The sequence below is a fragment of the Colias eurytheme genome, chromosome 13 (assembly GCF_061535395.1).
Source record: "Colias eurytheme isolate Ceu_HAF_F1 chromosome 13, ilColEury1 Martin Lab GWU primary, whole genome shotgun sequence".
NCBI lineage: Eukaryota > Metazoa > Arthropoda > Insecta > Lepidoptera > Pieridae > Colias > Colias eurytheme.
Window position 1 is genome coordinate 9,073,754 of NC_142992.1, and position 21,392 is coordinate 9,095,145.

The 21,392-nt window shown below is 36.4% G+C and overlaps 1 protein-coding gene across 1 annotated transcript in view; it reads left to right on the forward strand.

Moving 5' to 3' along the window:
- The window catches only part of c12.2 (von Willebrand factor A domain-containing protein c12.2), a 38,907-nt gene extending 24,477 nt beyond the window's left edge, over positions 1–14,430 (forward strand). The window contains exons 6-21 of the mRNA XM_090109062.1: positions 299–457; positions 1,389–1,728; positions 2,066–2,312; positions 2,838–2,978; positions 3,315–3,450; positions 3,638–4,535; positions 4,806–5,011; positions 5,378–5,559; positions 7,082–7,241; positions 7,638–7,793; positions 8,372–8,480; positions 9,012–9,132; positions 9,541–9,721; positions 11,890–12,035; positions 12,918–13,019; positions 13,444–14,430. Coding sequence (XP_089965188.1) covers positions 299–457; positions 1,389–1,728; positions 2,066–2,312; positions 2,838–2,978; positions 3,315–3,450; positions 3,638–4,535; positions 4,806–5,011; positions 5,378–5,559; positions 7,082–7,241; positions 7,638–7,793; positions 8,372–8,480; positions 9,012–9,132; positions 9,541–9,721; positions 11,890–12,035; positions 12,918–13,019; positions 13,444–13,552 — 3,393 coding nt within the window. The 3' untranslated portion in view covers positions 13,553–14,430. The remainder of the gene's footprint in view (positions 1–298; positions 458–1,388; positions 1,729–2,065; positions 2,313–2,837; positions 2,979–3,314; positions 3,451–3,637; positions 4,536–4,805; positions 5,012–5,377; positions 5,560–7,081; positions 7,242–7,637; positions 7,794–8,371; positions 8,481–9,011; positions 9,133–9,540; positions 9,722–11,889; positions 12,036–12,917; positions 13,020–13,443) is intronic.
- The last annotated feature ends 6,962 nt before the right edge of the window (positions 14,431–21,392 follow it).

The following is a 21,392-nucleotide window of genomic DNA, read 5'->3' on the forward strand; positions in this document are numbered from 1 at the left end:
CTCTATAATGAAACAAGTTTGTGTCGTTAATTCTGTAAATTTTGTTTAGTATTTCTGCTAATTATTCTTTTTGTCGCACTGAAGACTCTTTTGTGCTGTTATTTAGCTTCAGATCCATATGTAATTCTATTAACAACATTATATTAGGCTTACTCTTAACATCACCAAATAAATATACATTTCTGTTGGGTTGAGGCAAATTAAATTAGTTTACATTGAAGAGCTTTATTCTCATCATCTAGTCCTTTAAAACTAACCACGTAATATAACCATAAGTATTAACAAGAATTATTTCTAGGAACATCTAACAATGTTAAAAGAAGAAGCGCCCCGTGTGGATCCCACTAAGCTCGAACAGCTTATGTCAGCTGCGTACGCGTTGATCAGTCCGGAGTTACAGCAAGTCAGTTTGCCAGATTTTCCGATTGACAATCTGCATACAGCTGCGTATATATTGGTGAGTCTGGAATAGAAAATGATGTTTGTAGAGATGGAATATTCGAGACAAGAGCGTAATATGTTTTGGGGATGAACATTGTTCTCAAATATGCGAAATTAATTTACGAAAGTTAATGAAAAGAAAGTCTGTTTTATATTCCGATGAAGTGCATTTTATTTTGAATCATGAAGCATTTATAATTCCTTTGGTACCTGAATAAATTAGGGTAGGTACTGATAACATAATATAAACATTTGAATAATGATAGCATCATAAATACAATAAAAATAAATCATCAAAATAAGTGGGGCAAATAGGGTATAGGATTAAAGAAACAGTGACTATAAATATGAGATTACCAAAAATAGATTGCTAAATAGGTATTATAACCCATATATATTCACGGAAGCAAATAAAGACGGCCATTTTTCATATTTGATATAAACCTAGATTTTATGGCTCCTGAGTGTCAAAAAGACAAAAAGAACAATTCTCGAAGTTAAGGTGCCTTTTATGGTCGATATATTTTATTGCCAAAATAGATTGCGTGTGCCAAATGCCCTTGAAGTCAGTATTTCTTAGTTTTCGGTGCGTTTCACGCGATCTCGTCATCTACGCGGTTTCAGTGTCAAGGGGAATGGAACGCGATTGTGTATTTTGCTAATTGCCTTAATTTAGGTTTGTGTTAATCTATCTAGGGAAGATTCTTTAGTAAAGTATTTGTAATAGCTTTTCCGGAAAATCGAAAATTGAGGTCTCAAACAGTAATTTTCAAATCGTGCAAAATAAACTGTTAAAATGTTTTGATTTTTTTTTCATAATTTATTCTAATTTCTAATACCTATAGATTTTTCTTGCCATAATTTTATTGATCTTACCCACCTCTTTCATAATTAGAGATACAAATGTGATCTGTGTGTTATGATCTGAATTAATTTTTAATTTTCAGGAGAACAATCCAAACATTCCAATCCACAAACTGCTGTACCTATTATATCCGTATAAAACATTTTTATCAAAAGAGCACATTAAGAATGTGGAAGCAGTATTACATAACCTAAAAATGGATATGAAGCCCAAATGGAATATATCCTTACTTGATATAGAGGTTAAAGGAAAAGAAGCTATAGTTAGTATAAAAATGAACGGCAGTAAGAGTCAATTTAGCGTGCCGTGTGGAGAGCGTAAGAGTAAGAGAGAAGAAAAGGGAATAATTAAGACGGATTACCAGAGTCTTCTGCTGAATGAATTATTGCTGAGTCATAGTGTTGGAGATTTTTGTATTGTTGGTAAGTTTATTTACACATTATTATTTGCTTTGTTTGTTGATGCTTAACTGCTAGCTGCTAGCAGTAAGTGTTAATTTTCTATTGTAAATCTTTTAATTTTCGAAATCGGTTAAATATTTTGTCGATCTCAAACAGTTGTCTTCATGGCATGCATCATTTTTCACATGAGTTTCTAATCAGTTGAAGTTTATGAGTCCGCTAATACTCCTGCTAAAATCGTTTATCATATGAATAAAGTATTAAGGTACTATACATATCATATTTCATTTGTATATTCAGAAACACAAACCAAAAAAGAAAAATCACAAGTGCAAAAATTAAGCAATCTTCATTTCAGGACCAAAAGGCTGTGGCAAGAGTCTTCTAGTCAGTCAATTAGCGTCCCTATTGGGATATACAATAGAGCCGATAGTCCTGTACCAAGATATGACAGCTAGAGATCTGATTCAACAACGAACTACTCTGGACAATGGTGATACTGTTTGGAGGAATTCTGCATTAGTTGAAGCGGCTTTGAAAGGTCGTATGGCTGTGTTGGATGGTCTACATAGAATACATGCTAGTACGTTGGCGGTTTTGCACAGGTTTGTTTGATTTTCATTCTTATTGGAAGGGAATAAAGCGCATTGTCGATATGAATTATCGCTGTTTGATTGTTGCCTTTTCTTGTCAGTGTAAAATTATTAAAATAAATATTTTACTAAATCTACATGACTGACTTAAAGTCTGTTTATATATTAAAAAAATTGGCATAAGATGGATGTACATTTGTAGAGATAAAGCCTTTTCTGGATCAGATTATTTTTATTTATTTATTCTACTAGCGGTCCGCCCCGGCTTCGCCCCTGGTACATGTTTACGTTTTCTCTACATAAGAACTATCCTCGTACTTCAAGGAATATAATAAAAAAAGAATTATCGAAATCGGTTCAGCCGTTCTCGAGTTATGCGCTTACCAACACATTTTGCGATTCATTTTTATATAAAAGATTAATTTGCGCATAATCTGGAAGACGATTCTTTTAACCGACACGAGCGTCCAATTTTTGTCAAGAAAATTATTTTTCTTTATAAATGGTATCATTTCATTCATTCAACGTTGTACACAGGTTAGTTCACGACAGAGAGCTGCAACTTCACGACGGAACGCGATTGGTCCGTCACGATAGATACGATGATCTACTTGCTTCTGGACTCACTGTAAAGGATCTTGAAGATAGTGGAGTTAAGAGAATACACCCGGCGTTTAGGTAAGACAATTGTAATTTGAAGTTGAAACAAAAAAAAAAAAATTGGTTAAGTGCGAATCGAACAAGCACACACTAAGGGTTCACTACTAAGTGATAAAGTAATAACTGTGTCTTATATACTATGTTTTTGTATAAATTTGTTAAAATTTCAAAATAATAAAATAAGGGATACATACAATTAATAATACGTTATTTTCTTTATATGACCCCTTTTAATCGGTAATTAATGTTATGGTATAAATAATATAAATAATTGTTCATTATCATTTTTGTTTGTCATTTCATCACAAAGCGGCGACTAAATAGATTGAAAATTGTTATTTTCTTTTATTTCAGAATAGTTGCGTTAGCTGAACCGCCTGTGTTGGGTCGTGGAGCGCATTGGCTCTCTCCGGAAATATTGAGCTTGTTTATTTTCCACGAGATGAGAAACCTTAGTAAAGAAGAGGAAATATTCATCATTAACAGCTTGGTAAGTGAAAATATTCGTAATAAGAACCATTATGTTAAACAATCAATGCTATGCATGTATTTTTCCGTTTATATACTAATTTTTTTAATTTTAATTCATAAAAATATTTATCTTGAAACCAAACTTTAAAAAATATTACATTTATTTTAATTGCCAATCAATAGTAGTCACCTATGTTTTTTTACAGTATGGTGATATATCTTCGCCACTACATTCTATAATAAATCTGGCAGACCAACTCAGAAACTCCGAAGATAGCACTCTCAAAAACCTATCATCTTCCCTATCAACTCGACAACTGCTCAGAATAGCAAGTCGAATGTCCCAATATCCCACAGATTCCGCCTATGAGACCATACAAAGAACGTTCTTAGCTAAATTCCTTCCAAACTTAGCCAGACGAGCGCTAGATGGCGCCAGTCAAAAGATCGGTATAGAACCTCCATCGAAATTCGGCCTCTTTGGTAATTCAGAAAAGAAAATTGGCTGCTCAGTCAAAAATGGCGTCCTAACCATCGGAGACACGAGTACAGAAGTCTACAAAACTGAGGCGTTAACAAAAGTGCCTGATATTTTGTTCTACGATGTTCCACAACATGTAAGGTTGTTGGAATGGTTGCTGCAAGACTTCTTACTTGGGAATCACTTGCTTTTAGTCGGCAATCAAGGAGTAGGCAAGAATAAGATCGCGGATCGTCTTTTACAATTACTGAACCGACCGAGAGAGTACATACAGTTGCATAGAGATACAACAGTACAGTCACTAACAGTACAACCTACGGTACGAGATGGGGTTGTTATATACGAAGATTCTCCACTAGTTAAAGCTGTTAAATACGGCCATGTATTGGTGGTCGATGAAGCAGATAAGGCGCCAACACATGTGACATGTATTCTAAAGACCTTGGTCGAGAATGGGGAGATGGTACTTAGCGATGGAAGACGGATAGTTCCAAAGGATATGATGGAAAGTTCTGCAGGCGAAGTGGCTAGCTTTATCCCGGTTCATGATGACTTTAAGATGATTGTGCTCGCTAACCGGCCTGGGTTCCCGTTCTTGGGCAATGACTTCTTTGCGTCTTTGGGTATGTGAAAATATTGCTATTTATTACAATGATGTATATATTTTAAATTACGTGATTTAGAGGATAGAGATATAAGTTAAATTAGTAAAACTTCAGACAAGTTTATTTTTACTTAAAATAGTATCCAAATCTAATTATAAAGTTGGTCTTTTGCAATAAGTGGATTCTCGTGTAAAAAAATACTTTATAGCATCCCAATATATCCTTTCTCTTATTTACTTTCTTATAATCTTCTTATTTCACATTATTATTTATTATATTTTAATCTAGGTGACCTATTCTCATGTCACGCGGTCGACAATCCATCAATCGAATCGGAAATGGAGCTCCTCCGGTCCTACGGTCCGGACGTTCCGGAAGACATCATGAAGAAGTTGGTGCAAGCGTTCGCTTCGTTGAGAAACATGGCGGATCAGGGACAATTGACGTATCCGTATTCGACGAGGGAACTGGTCAATATTGTGAAGCATTTGCAGGTGAATATGGAAATAGAGTGCTTTATGGTTGAGGGTGTTTTTTAAGGTTCTGTGATAAAAAAGAAATTTGTTATTCAACTTTTATACCACGTCAAAATTTATGATAATGGAAATGAGGAAGGAATTTATAAAATACGGTAGAATAATTGTGTTGTGTGTTTTAAAGAAAGTTTGGAAATAATGTTTTATATTTATTTTTCAAGTTACATATTAATGTGACTTTTTACAAAAGTAAACTTTTGACAAAAGCCTCTTTCGAGGTTTTCCACCACCGGTCACATCCATCCATTCGGCGGCCTGCTTCCAGCGGCTCCCTGCCGTGAATCTGGAAAAAAAAATACATAAGATAAAATAACTTTTCTTCAGCAATACCCCGAAGAAGAATTAGCAACAGCCATCGGCAACGTGTTCGACTTCGACCGCTACAGTCAGGACATAGCGGACACTTTACTAGAAGTGCTGCACGCTAGCGGTCTGCCCACACAGGGCGTGCTGCAGGGCAGACCCAATGAGGGCAGGGTTCAGCTCACTGTGGAGCGGACTAGCGGGTGAGTTGCTGGTCGTAACTAGAAGTGCTGCACGCTAGCGGTCTGCCCACACAGGGCGTGCTGCAGGGCAGACCCAATGAGGGCAGGGTTCAGCTCACTGTGGAGCGGACTAGCGGGTGAGTTGCTGGTCGTAACTAGAAGTGCTGCACGCTAGCGGTCTGCCCACACAGGGCGTGCTGCAGGGCAGACCCAATGAGGGCAGGGTTCAGCTCACTGTGGAGCGGACTAGCGGGTGAGTTGCTGGTCGTAACTAGAAGTGCTGCACGCTAGCGGTCTGCCCACACAGGGCGTGCTGCAGGGCAGACCCAATGAGGGCAGGGTTCAGCTCACTGTGGAGCGGACTAGCGGGTGAGTTGCTGGTCGTAACTAGAAGTGCTGCACGCTAGCGGTCTGCCCACACAGGGCGTGCTGCAGGGCAGACCCAATGAGGGCAGGGTTCAGCTCACTGTGGAGCGGACTAGCGGGTGAGTTGCTGGTCGTAACTAGAAGTGCTGCACGCTAGCGGTCTGCCCACACAGGGCGTGCTGCAGGGCAGACCCAATGAGGGCAGGGTTCAGCTCACTGTGGAGCGGACTAGCGGGTGAGTTGCTGGTCGTAACTAGAAGTGCTGCACGCTAGCGGTCTGCCCACACAGGGCGTGCTGCAGGGCAGACCCAATGAGGGCAGGGTTCAGCTCACTGTGGAGCGGACTAGCGGGTGAGTTGCTGGTCGTAACTAGAAGTGCTGCACGCTAGCGGTCTGCCCACACAGGGCGTGCTGCAGGGCAGACCCAATGAGGGCAGGGTTCAGCTCACTGTGGAGCGGACTAGCGGGTGAGTTGCTGGTCGTAACTAGAAGTGCTGCACGCTAGCGGTCTGCCCACACAGGGCGTGCTGCAGGGCAGACCCAATGAGGGCAGGGTTCAGCTCACTGTGGAGCGGACTAGCGGGTGAGTTGCTGGTCGTAACTAGAAGTGCTGCACGCTAGCGGTCTGCCCACACAGGGCGTGCTGCAGGGCAGACCCAATGAGGGCAGGGTTCAGCTCACTGTGGAGCGGACTAGCGGGTGAGTTGCTGGTCGTAACTGTAGGAAAAAGAATAGAAAAAAATATGACACATGCTTAAAAGTGAGAAAAAAAAAATGTATTGGGAAGATAATAAGTAGTGGAAAGAGTGGCCGTGAAAGGCATATTCAATAAATAATTTAAGCCATCAATGTAATAAATTAAATTCAAGCTTTACTCAACAATTTGAATTGTCGCAATGTCGCATATTCAATAAGCAATATTTGGCTCGCAACACGTGACGCGCAACATGTAGGACAATGTTGCGTAACAGCGCGCGATGATTCAGTTGGCGCAACATGACTGATATCAACAGTTTTGTTCTAGAATAGTTTCTCGTTCATTTTCAAACATGTTGGTTATCATGTTGAACAACATGTCGTACACCAAATGGTGCCTAGTGGAAACGCGGCGTCATCGTTACTAAATTAAAAAACTGGTACAAATTCTTTTCACATTTATATAACATGTTATTTCCAGCAAGGACGTATCTTCCCCTAAACACGGTAAAGAAGACCCAAAAAACGAGCCGCACGTAGGTGGTAACACTTGGGCGGGTGGAACCGGGGGGCGAGATACTGCTGGTCTGGGCGGAAAGGGCGGACCCTATAGACTGGATAAAGGGCATGATGTGCATCAGGTGAGAGAAAGATGTTATGAATGATTTCATCTTCATATTCATGTTCATGTTCATGTTCATGTTCATGTTCATGTTCACGTTCATGTTCATGTTCATGTTCATGTTCATGTTCATGTTCATGCTAATGCTAATGCTCATGATAATGCTAATGCTCATGCTATTGCTAATGTTCGTGCTCGTGCTCGTGCTCGTGCTCGTGCTCGTGCTCGTGCTCGTGCTCTTGCTCGTGCTCATGCTCATGCTCATGCTCATGCTCATTTTAATTTTAACAAACCTAAAAATACATTAAAACAACAACAAACAAACAAATAAACACACGAATATTTCAAATCGTCAATTTTAAAATAATACTTTTTAAAACATTCTAAACTTCATGAATATTTAACAATTGTACAGTTATCCGACGCCGAAAAAGATGATATACCCGAACACGTGAAGAAAGCGGCCCGTGAGATGAATAGGAAAGTGTTTGAGGAGAGATTAAAGGAGATCAAAATGAGCGAATACGATGCGAATTTGTATGGACAGTTTCTCAGAGCGGTGCAACCGCAGGTTGGTGATTATTGAGGTTCATTTTATAGGATTAAAATCTTCAGGTTGTATGAAAGAGAAATAGAAATTTTAGATTTCGTAGTGTAAAAGAATAAATATATATTGGTATATTTGGTTAAGAAATAGTTTATAATAAATAATAATGATGAAACAATGAAACGGTCTTGTAAAGTACATAATGTACATGCGATTTTTCTGTTTTCTAATAAAGCCATTGCCAATTCTTTGAATTCTTTGATGCTTTAGAACTCTATTGATATCAAAATAATCGTATTTTAAATTCAGCGAACTTAAATTTTTAATACAACAACAACATACAACATAATGGTGCGTTCAGACGCGTGGCAAGTAGCCCGGCAAGTAGCCCGTGCGCTTACGGTACAAACAAACAAACACGGGCGCATGCACAAACAACATGTTCACATGCACGTGCTCGTTGAATGTCACCTTGAACGCAACCGTCTGAACCCTCCATAAAATTTTTAGTATGTTATACATAATATTTGATATTGACATTTCTTTTAAATAATTATTTTAAAGCATGATATTTATTAAAAAATAATTAAATTGTATATTAGATAAGCGCTCTAAGAGGAGTGCTAGCGGAGTTACAAGCTAAGAAGAAAGAGAGGCAGTGGAGCAGACATCAGACTAGCGGGGAGTTGGATGATGGCAAAATTATTGAGGGTAAATAATAATTATTCAATATATTTATTTATTTATATAAGGTTTACCATATGAATAGGATAGGGCGGTTGTATTTAATTTTTACTTGAAAACGAGTGCCCACCCGGTTTCTTTTGTTTTCTTTTATTTATTTTTTTATGTTCGTGTTTGAAATTGGAACATTACGCTGTACAAAGAAGTGAAAGGATTGTGTATTAATTAAACACACTTAACACTTTCCTTGTTATAATTTTATGAGATGAAAAAAGAAACAAAAATAGCGTGAGTCATAAAATGTTGTTTTTTAGTGTGAATATTATAACTATGACTAAGCGTCTGTATCTAAAAACTGTTCAATTTATCGTAAATGTGGATAAATATTTCAATATTTAATATTGGGGATTCTAAAGCCTGTAACACAGTTTTGAACTAACACAGGGTTTAGTTTCCCGAAATATACATATAAACTGTATTATTTTAAAACCTTTTCAATAAAGATTTTTCATTTTCATTTTCATTTTTCATGTATAACAAAAATCATCATGTTTCTAGGTATAACAGGCGAGCGTTCGATATACCGGCGTAGAACAGAACAAGAGCCCCCACCGGGCTCGCCGCCGGACAAACCCAAGCGGTTGCGGCTTGTTGTGGACGTGTCGGGCAGTATGTACAGGTTCGTTGTACATTATTTAGATTAGTTTTGATAGGATACTTTAAACAAAGCACAGCCCCACATAAAAAAGTAAAAAAGTTACGTCTAACTAAACAATACTGTATCGAAATGAAACTTCTTTAGGCGCGTGACGGTAACAGTTTTTTTACGAAGAAGAGGGATGGCATAGCATTCATTTCTGATATATGTATGTGTGTTTTGTACACGCGCACTTTTAGCGCGAGTTGCTCGCGTCGACATACGTGGTGATTTGCGAAAGCTAGTACTATAAGTACCTATTTGCTATTGTATAATCTAGTTTAATTCGGATTTGAGTAATCTTTTTAATTTTCTATGACATTAATAATACTTAATCTACACCTACTTAACTTATTTCGATAGCTGATGAATGTGTTCTACAAACCACAGGTTCAACTCATACGACGGGCGTCTAGAACGTTCCATGGAAGCCGTAGTACTAGTAACCGAAGCGCTAAAAGGCTACGAGACCAGAATACGATACGATATGTACGGACATTCGGGAGAAGAACACGCGTTAGAGTTGGTGAGAGTGGACCGTCCGCCGGAGAACGAGAAGGAGAGATTGCAGGTGAGTGAGTGTGAGTGAGAGAGAGTACTCACTGAAGCGATAAATGGCTACAAGACTAGAATTCGCTACGATATGTACGGGTATTCGGGATAACATGCGTTAAGCTGGGTATCGACTTCGCGCTCCTGGCGCGCGCGCCATGAATGACCGCGCCGAGAGTGCGTTCCGCGGAGCGCGTTCCAAATAATTGAAGTATATAAACTAAGCGCGCCTGGCGCGCGTGTCAACTGTTCCAGTGTTTGACCGTTCATCATGGAAGCTAGTCGTGTACGAGCAGCAGCAGCATTTTTTTCTTTAACTCCGGCACAGGGACTCCCATTTCACTACTGATTTCTCTCCAACCAATAAATCGCTTAGAGAAGATCTCTAAGCGATTTATTATGATACGAAGAAATTTTACTGTTCCACAAAACTTCCTTCGTACCATATAGCTGAATTAATTTACGGCAACTTTGGTTATCCATAATAATTATTACTCGGAGCGCAACAAACACAAAAAATACGACAAACCCGTCTCCATTGGCGCGCGCGCCACGTTTGATGCGCGGTAAAAAACCGACACCCGACGGAACGGACCGCTCCGCGTTCGACCGCTCCAACGAACATTTTGGCGCGCGTTCCAAACTGGTATCCATTTCACGCGGCTGGAGCGCGCGCCAATGTTCGACCTCTTGGAGCGCGAAGTCGATACTCACCTTTAGAGTTGGTGAGAGTGGACCGTCCGCTCGAGAACGAGAAGGAGAGATTGCAGGTGAGTGAGAGATAACAGTGAAGAGAGGGAGACGAGAGAAAAGAGAAAAAAGAGAGAAGAGAGAAGAGAGAGAAGAGAGAGCAGAGAGAAGAGAGAAGAGAGAGGAGAGAGAGGAGAGAGAGAAGAGAGAAGAGAGAGGAGAGAGAAGAGAGAGGAGAGAGAAGAGAGAGGAGAGAGAGAAGATAGAGAAGAGAGAAAAGAGAGAGAAGAGAGAAGAGAGAGAAGAGATAAGAGAGAGATAAGAGAGAAGAGAGATAGAGAGAACATAGAGAGAAGAGAGAGACGAGAGAGAGAAGAGAGAGGGAGAAGAGAGAGAAGAGAGAGGAGAAGAGAGCGGAGAGAGAGGGAGAAGGTGGGAGAGGGAGAGGGAGAGGGAGAGGGAGAGGGAGAGGGAGAGGGAGACGGAGACGGAGACGGAGACGGAGACGGAGACGGAGACGGAGACGGAGACGGAGACGGAGACGGTGACGGAGACGGAGACGGAGACGGAGACGGAGACGGAGACGGAGACGGAGACGGAGACGGAGACGGAGACGGAGACGGAGACGGAGACGGAGACGGAGACGGAGACGGAGACGGAGACGGAGACGGAGACGGAGACGGAGACGGAGACGGAGACGGAGACGGAGACGGAGACGGAGACGGAGACGGAGACGGAGACGGAGACGGAGACGGAGACGGAGACGGAGACGGAGACGGAGACGGAGACGGAGACGGAGACGGAGACGGAGACGGAGACGGAGACGGAGACGGAGACGGAGACGGAGACGGAGACGGAGACGGAGACGGAGACGGAGACGGAGACGGAGACGGAGACGGAGACGGAGACGGAGACGGAGACGGAGACGGAGACGGAGACGGAGACGGAGACGGAGACGGAGACGGAGACGGAGACGGAGACGGAGACGGAGACGGAGACGGAGACGGAGACGGAGACGGAGACGGAGACGGAGACGGAGACGGAGACGGAGACGGAGACGGAGACGGAGACGGAGACGGAGACGGAGACGGAGACGGAGACGGAGACGGAGACGGAGACGGAGACGGAGACGGAGACGGAGACGGAGACGGAGACGGAGACGGAGACGGAGACGGAGACGGAGACGGAGACGGAGACGGAGACGGAGACGGAGACGGAGACGGAGACGGAGACGGAGACGGAGACGGAGACGGAGACGGAGACGGAGACGGAGACGGAGACGGATCGAATTTATTCTATTCTAAATAATTTATTCTATTCTGAAGATTTTATTCAATTCTAAAGAATTTATTCTATTCTGAAGATTTTATTCAATTCTAAAGAATTTATTCTATTCTGAAGATTTTATTCTATTCTAAAGAATTTATAAATAAATTTATATTTCATTTAAATATAATGCCATAAAAGCAAAAATAACAAATTGTACTTAATTTCCAGGTAATCCGCACAATGCACGCGCACGCGCAGTTCTGTTGGTCGGGCGATAACACTCTGCCGGCCGCGAGTCACGCGATCAGTACACTCGCGAGTGAAGACGCGGATGAAGCTATCGTGTTGATACTGTCTGATGCTAATTTGAGGAGGTATTTTTGTTTTATATTGTATTTTATGATTAGAATATATATTTTTGACGTGAACGTCTTATAATTCGATAGAGCCGGCTGCACGCACGAAAAACATGACTCATGCGGCGTTACCTCGCTCTGAGGCGTTCCATGTAGGCTTGAAGTGCAAGCGAGAGCGCGGAACGAGCGACAAAGAAGCACAATCGGACACGTTCAACTATCATCAGTAAACCGACTTTACAGACAACCAATTTTTTAATTAGAAGAGATGGTCGGTAGTTTAAATCGTTATGTTTAGGATAAGAGATCTTTTTGCTTTGAAATACGAGTTGATTGTGCAACGAATTCTATAATGCTGCAACTCAAACTGTAAAATATAATGCTTTGATACTAAAATATAACACCTGATAGATACCTTTCAAAATTATAACATGAGACCAAGAAAATAGATTAAATGGAGAAGAAAGATGATAGGAACCAAAGCTACAATCAAATTTTTTGTACCGTTATGTTATTATGAGCACATAAAATTCCGAATTAGATAACAAATCCATACTAATATTATAAATGCGAAAGTAACTCTGTCTGTCTGTCTGTTACTCAATCACGCCTTAACCCATTGACCACCGTAAGGCCCGATCGGGGCGCGACACAATAGATTTTCTATTGTGTCTGTGATTCCGAGGACTGATGGATTAACTACTGAACCAATTTGCGTGAAATTTGCTATAGAGATATTTTGATACCCGAGAAAGGACATAGGATAGGTTTTATCCCGGAAATCCTACGGGAACGGGTTTTTCTTTGAAAACGCGGGTGAAGCCGCGGGCGGTAAGCTAGTATTGTATAAATACAGATTCGCTACGTTAAGAAAAATGTTATGTGTATGATTTAATGCAGGTACGGCATACCTCCAGAAAAGCTGGGCACTATAATGACGTCGGATCCGAGAGTGCAAGCTCACGTCATCTTCATAGGAAGTTTGGGAGACGAGGCTAACATGTGAGTTTTTTTATTATGTTCGTTATTTTTATGTTACCGTATTTCGTAAAAAGAAAGAAAAACTAGTTATCTTCTTTTACAAATTTCGAATATTTGCTTGGCTATTAACTGAAATACTTTATTAATAGGTAACTAGCTATCCACGCGCTTCTTCTAAATTGAAGGAAGCTTAACAAATTATATATTAAAACCTTCTTCAAGAACCACTATTCAAAAAAAACCCCATGAAAGAAAAAAAATTAGATTGTAGATTGCAGATTTAAACATCTCAGCATACATAAGGACGGACAGATAGCCAAAGCGACTTTGTGATTTCTATGTTTATATTTTTATTGAATAAATTTAATTGTATCATATAAAAACTTATAGCTACATGTTATTTTTTCAAAATAATGTACATAATATAATAATTCCTACATTTCAGGTTACTCCGCAAGCTACCAGTAGGCCACGCCCACGTGTGTATGGACGTAGCATCTCTACCTCAAATCATGCAACAGATATTCGCGTCTTCGCTTTTACAGACCTCGTAGTAAATAAATAATATAAATGGTGTTACTAAAGTAATTGTTTTTTAATGTTAAAAGAATATTTTGTTGTTTTTTTAAATACTAATACTTTTTAGTTTTGTACTAATATTTTAATAAAAAAATTCGGTCATTGTCGGTGAGTTAAAACACTCTGATTGATATTATATTATATTGTTTTCTTTGATTTGAGAAATTGAAATATTTTACGAGATTATTACAAATTATATAATATTAATAACTAATATAAAGAGATAAATATGTAATTTATCTCTTTATATTAGTTATTAATATAAAAATGAATGTTTGGTTTATTTTAGCACAATTGTATTTAATAGTTTCTTTTAGCTTAGATATTACCATTCAAATAGAAAACATTCCACGAATATAGCTACAAAGCTTCATATTGTTATTAGTAGGTACTAATTTTGAGTTTATAATATCAATATCACTATTAAATAGTATAAAAATAATTAATAGCCAAAGTTATAAAAGTACTTGTTTTCTCTGTAGATAAATGTATAAGAACCATCCTCGTACTTCAAGGAATATAATAAAAAAAGAATTATCGAAATCGGTCCACCCGTTCAGGCGTGATGCCGTGACAACGCGAAACGGGTTTCATTTTTATATATATTATGTATATAGATTGACATCACATAGTATGAAAAATATATTTTTTATAGACAGAACATTTTATTGTTTAAAAGAAGCTGTACATATAAATAACTGATTTTTAATAACTGTATGGAAAATGTTGAATTTTAAAACTGTAAAAATAAGAACAAGTCTGTATATAATAGCAAATCTTTATGTAACTTGTATATATATTTTCTAAATATTTTGTATACTATGTTGATGGTTTAATAAAGTTTTTTGTTATATTTTATTGTTTTATTTACTTCGTCTTACCTCTTGACTCAGTATATCAGATTTTTTAATGACATATTTGGTTCACTTCTGACAAAGACCTGAACTAAATACCAACCTATTTATTTTAATAAATAGGTGATAACCAAAGTATTTATGACTTCTTATAAATAGTACTCTTGCATTATTAAACTTCAAATACAAGTACAAAATAGCAAATTAACGAAAATCTGACACCTAGAATCGAATGCATTGATTACTTGTGAATAAAAATCATCAAAATAGGTAAATTAATAAATGCGTTGTGTTTTTTTAATTAATAAGTATTATATTTGTCTTATTTTGCTCCTTAAATTTACGAAAGAAAGTACGTATATTACTGGGACAGGGATTCGCCTGATAAATTTAAAAATCGACATGTGTTTCAAGTTCGATTGACAAATGTTTCAAGTCCGTATCGATTAATTCACTTTAATCGATACTCGATGTTTTTAAGCAGGTTACCTCTCTTCGAAGATAAAATTGATAGACGTCAAATGTTGCCTATTAAATTGGCTCGACTATACATTGATTATCTTGTTGGTACTATTCCTTGGTGAATCATGTATATTTTATGATGTTAAAATCTTAAACAGTAATCAGAAAAATTATAAACTATAATTAATAATTACACATAATAATAGTATGGCAACAATAACAACAATTTCGTCGAATAGTTCGATTCATTTTCATTACACACGGTATATTGAAAAAGTTCGAAAAGCTATGTACAATAACTTTTCTGATTATCGCTCCAATTATAACGGCACGATTCATCAATGTTCGGACGATATCTATCAGTAATAATAATAATCGGAGATCATTTATTTGTTATAAAATGATTTCGAACAATAAAATATTATTAATTGAGTAATTGAAACCGTAACGTTTAGAGTTTAACGTACTATCTTTTTTATTTCAAAACTCCACTGATTTAAGATCCATTGTTTGTTTGAGCTCTTATTTTCCTCCACAACCTATTTGCCACCTAGGACTTCTTACTACTGAACTTCAGTAAATTTTAATAGCAATGGCATGGCATAAGCAATTTTGCAAAATAAATAACAATTGTAACAAATAACCTTACACAAAGTTTAGTTTTCGCATTATATTAGGTATAGTTAGTCCACATTAAAGGATACTACCACAGACTAATAATAATATACTACGTATACAAATACTACACACTACTGCGTAACTAATTTCGTTAAGACTTGCGTTCGAAGTTAAGGGCGTTATTTTTAAAACAACACTCCCACACGTTTCCTATTTTCGTATAAGTACATGTTCATTACAACCCTTCAAAGTATCTATATTATAATATCCTCGTCGCCTCATGAATTTTTACTTTTACAAAATTCGTTGTCTATTCAATGAGCCGGGGTGTGAAGTTAAAACATCAAACAGAAGTTGTGAAATAAAGACGAAACACAAACATTGGGACAGTACTGTTATGTTCGGGTTTGTTTATTTTAGCGACTAAAACTGTATCTATTTGTAAAGAACAGAAGGTTGTTACGGTAAATACGTTACTGATGCTTCATTAATAATTTATGAATAAGTTTTGGGAGAAGGGATCAATTTCTGCACTATTACCTACAGTTTGTTTCACTGATGTTAAGGAAGTAAAGCTATTAAAATTAATTATATTTCCTGAAAATACAGCACGAACAATATTTTACTCAATTTATAATGGAAAATAAAGGTATCTACTTATCTATAATATGATATTGCATTAAAAAATTTAAAAGAATAACATTTGACTTTGAATTTTCTATGATTTTCGTATGATATAATAATAATAATAATTATTATATTAACGACGAAAAGGTTCCAAAGTAACATCCCTTAACAAGAGATACGGTTGGGTTTGAATACATTTACATACAAGTATTCCTGTAGAGAAAGGGGAGACAAATACCTATAGTAGATACCTAGGATAAGTGAAAATCCCTTGTAAATGTTAATTATTCAGTCTAGTCCATAACGGCTCTCAATTTACATAATACAGATGTATACAGAAAACGTTTCAGTAGGTACTAAATTGATTTTATATTAGCTTATTATAAGATAATACTGTAAACGCGTGTTTGTAACAATGTATGGATGTTTGTTTGTAACTAAAAAACACTGAACGAATTTTGATGATGATGAATTGTAGCTTAGATACATTTTTATATTAGTATTTTTTACATTTAAAAGTTATCAGTGAAACCGCGTGGAACAGCTAGTATTAAAATATAACGGCCAATATTAAGCAGATGAATATGGAACTTAAATCGAATCGAATGTAAATAACTACCTAGTATCTATTGTTTATTTTACAAAATCATCAAAAGACAAGATTTAGGAAAAATTACCACTAAAAAGATTTATGTCTGTGAAAATAACCCTTTAAATCCAAAAAAAGTGTGTGCGTGTAACCTTTACGCGCGATTGAAGTAAAACTTCTTTGGCGTTGACGACATATATCACTGAAATGATTAAATATTAACTTAAATAAATAAATATTATATTATAATTTAATTATATTTATTATTCAAGTGCTTTACAAAGATTATTTAAATGTTATATTAATATTGTTCATTCGAAACAGGTAATTGAATGTCATAATAATTTCTTACGTACGAAATTATAGGTTTGTGGTAACTATAATGTGAAACATAAATTTTACTCTCTAAATTTGCTACTTTTCTTGAAAATACAGCATCTATCGTTGTACCGAAACGCGTTGTTGAATGAAGTCGAGAAGTATTCATAGATAAATCAAATTTTTCTTCTAAAAAATCAATTAACGGCTGAGATTCCTGAGAGCGAAAATTAACATTAAAATCTCCAGTTAGAATCATCGGTAATTCATGATAACTATTTAAAAGTCGAGAACCTTCAATTGTGAAGTGAAGTAATTGCTGATGAATAAATTTTATGATATTTGTCAGGCTAGTATTTGTAGAAATATAAATAACAACGATAATCACAGGTTGGTCATTCGTATTAACACATCGAACCAAGGCGATGTCACCAATTTGTGAAACCTCATCGGAAATTTGTGATAATATCGTTTGTGAAATATTTTGAATTGGTGTTACATTGTTCAGTGTATCTGTAGATGAATGATATACAGCTACTCCACCAGCAGTTGAGTTGGGTCGTTTGTATTGGGTAACGCAATAAAAATTTTCAATAAGAATTTGTTCGTCATTTTTCATCCAAGTTTCGGAAAATAACAGCAATGTGGACCTTTTTAATACTTTATCATTCAGATCAGAAACATGAGCACGTAAACTTTGGCAGTTGAAGGAAAATTGTGTAATGTTACTCTCATTTACAAGGTTATATAATTCTTCCTGTTGTGTTATTAGGCGAGAATTTGAAAGTCTTTCAAATTCACACTGTAAATCAACTATTCCCCCTGGACGCTTTCTTCCATGATAAAATTTGTTGTTATCGGTGTTTGAGCCAATAACAATCCATTTATATCAGTTACTCGTGATAATGCTACATATAACAGCTGCTGACTGTGACTTTTATTGTATTCATAAACGATTTGATCAAAAGTACCACCTTGAGACTTATGTATTGTAAGCGCACAAGCAGATACTAATGGAAAGTGATTTCTCTTTGCAAATATTGTCTTATTTCTATTCATTGGTACAGATGACGATCTTCATAAAATTGGGACTGCTATTCTACTAATGTTTAGAGTTTGAATATGATGGGCAGCTTTTTTCCTAATTTTCTCTCCTATCTTACCAGGAAACTCAAGCCATAAGCGTATGATGTTATCACTGTCATCACGTTCAATATACACTAACTTTCCAACACAACCGTTGGCTAAGCCATCAGATACATCAATATTGGTTGTAATAATGTAAAATTTGTTAAGAACTAATATGATTTCATAAGGCGATCCTCCTGTATCAATAACTGACATTTTATGAAATTGTTGGCGTACATATGCTTCTTGTTCAACTGAATGACAACCTATATACATATCTGTTGCTATGGATACTACTTTGTCTTCAGCAATATTTAAAATAGATTGATTATAATCCGCAACATGTTTATTTTTATTTTTAATTTACTTATTTTAAAAGTAATAAATAAACAAGTATATTTAGAGATTTTCAAAAAATTTTGCAATTTAAAATAATGTTTTGAAGTAAAACTTCTTTAGGCGCGACTAGGGTGTAACTCAGATTTTTTTTCTGACGGAAGTAACGCTTACTATAGTCTGTGTAGTTTCCGCCATTTAAAAATAATAGTTCTGATTGGTTGTAAGTATTTGTCATAATTATACTACACGCTTCTTGACTTATACGCCAGCTAGTGGCAAATATCATAATCAATTAGGATTATTTATTTTCAAATTTTCAAACGGATCAATTGTGAATAGCAAAGTGAATGAAATATTCAACAGTTTTAAAAACATTATTTTAAATTGCAAAATTTTTTGAAAATCTCTAAATATACTTGTTTATTTATTACTTTTAAAATAAGTAAATTAAAAATAAAAATAAACATGTTGCGGATTATAATCAATCTATTTTAAATATTGCTGAAGACAAAGTAGTATCCATAGCAACAGATATGTATATAGGTTGTCATTCAGTTGAACAAGAAGCATATGTACGCCAACAATTTCATAAAATGTCAGTTATTGATACAGGAGGATCGCCTTATGAAATCATATTAGTTCTTAACAAATTTTACATTATTACAACCAATATTGATGTATCTGATGGCTTAGCCAACGGTTGTGTTGGAAAGTTAGTGTATATTGAACGTGATGACAGTGATAACATCATACGCTTATGGCTTGAGTTTCCTGGTAAGATAGGAGAGAAAATTAGGAAAAAAGCTGCCCATCATATTCAAACTCTAAACATTAGTAGAATAGCAGTCCCAATTTTATGAAGATCGTCATCTGTACCAATGAATAGAAATAAGACAATATTTGCAAAGAGAAATCACTTTCCATTAGTATCTGCTTGTGCGCTTACAATACATAAGTCTCAAGGTGGTACTTTTGATCAAATCGTTTATGAATACAATAAAAGTCACAGTCAGCAGCTGTTATATGTAGCATTATCACGAGTAACTGATATAAATGGATTGTTCATTGTCTCAAACACCGATAACAACAAATTTTATCATGGAAGAAAGCGTCCAGGGGGAATAGTTGATTTACAGTGTGAATTTGAAAGACTTTCAAATTCTCGCCTAATAACACAACAGGAAGAATTATATAACCTTGTAAATGAGAGTAACATTACACAATTTTCCTTCAACTGCCAAAGTTTACGTGCTCATGTTTCTGATCTGAATGATAAAGTATTAAAAAGGTCCACATTGCTGTTATTTTCCGAAACTTGGATGAAAAATGACGAACAAATTCTTATTGAAAATTTTTATTGCGTTACCCAATACAAACGACCCAACTCAACTGCTGGTGGAGTAGCTGTATATCATTCATCTACAGATACACTGAACAATGTAACACCAATTCAAAATATTTCACAAACGATATTATCACAAATTTCCGATGAGGTTTCACAAATTGGTGACATCGCCTTGGTTCGATGTGTTAATACGAATGACCAACCTGTGATTATCGTTGTTATTTATATTTCTACAAATACTAGCCTGACAAATATCATAAAATTTATTCATCAGCAATTACTTCACTTCACAATTGAAGGTTCTCGACTTTTAAATAGTTATCATGAATTACCGATGATTCTAACTGGAGATTTTAATGTTAATTTTCGCTCTCAGGAATCTCAGCCGTTAATTGATTTTTTAGAAGAAAAATTTGATTTATCTATGAATACTTCTCGACTTCATTCAACAACGCGTTTCGGTACAACGATAGATGCTGTATTTTCAAGAAAAGTAGCAAATTTAGAGAGTAAAATTTATGTTTCACATTATAGTTACCACAAACCTATAATTTCGTACGTAAGAAATTATTATGACATTCAATTACCTGTTTCGAATGAACAATATTAATATAACATTTAAATAATCTTTGTAAAGCACTTGAATAATAAATATAATTAAATTATAATATAATATTTATTTATTTAAGTTAATATTTAATCATTTCAGTGATATATGTCGTCAACGCCAAAGAAGTTTTACTTCAATCGCGCGTAAAGGTTACACGCACACACTTTTTTTTTAAAACTGTTGAATATTTCATTCACTTTGCTATTCACAATTGATCCGTTTGAAAATTTGAAAATAAATAATCCTAATTGATTATGATATTTGCCACTAGCTGGCGTATAAGTCAAGAAGCGTGTAGTATAATTATGACATATACTTACAACCAATCAGAACTATTATTTTTAAATGGCGGAAACTACACAGACTATAGTAAGCGTTACTTCCGTCAGAAAAAAAATCTGAGTTACACCCTTGTCGCGCCTAAAGAAGTTTTACTTCAACAAAGTAATATTTAAAAACTTTAAGCATTTTAAACCGATTCCGCGGACTCTGCGTAATTGTCGCAATAACTCCACCACGTCAAAAGTTCACCTCATTATATTAGCATAACGTGCTCTCTGACCTACCTCGGGAGCCTCAATTCCCTTTATTGCCTGTTTCCCGCCACTTATGTACTGAACAAACAATTTAGCAGGATAGCTCTCGTGACGTCATGCGGTCGTAAAGCCGAACGCTTGTAAACAATTAAACGTTCTGAAATGCATGCCACAAAGGGTTGGAGCGTTTTGTGCATGGGAATGATATATTTTTAGACATTGTCGCTAATGGATATTCTTTTTCCTAATTCTGATCATAGATATAGGAACAATCGGAACAATAGTTTGAATCGCCTTCAATATTTTATTATTATTTAACATTAGTGATTCTAAAAATTATAGATCGAAATTGGTAACCAATTAACAGTTACAGTTTACAGAACAGTACA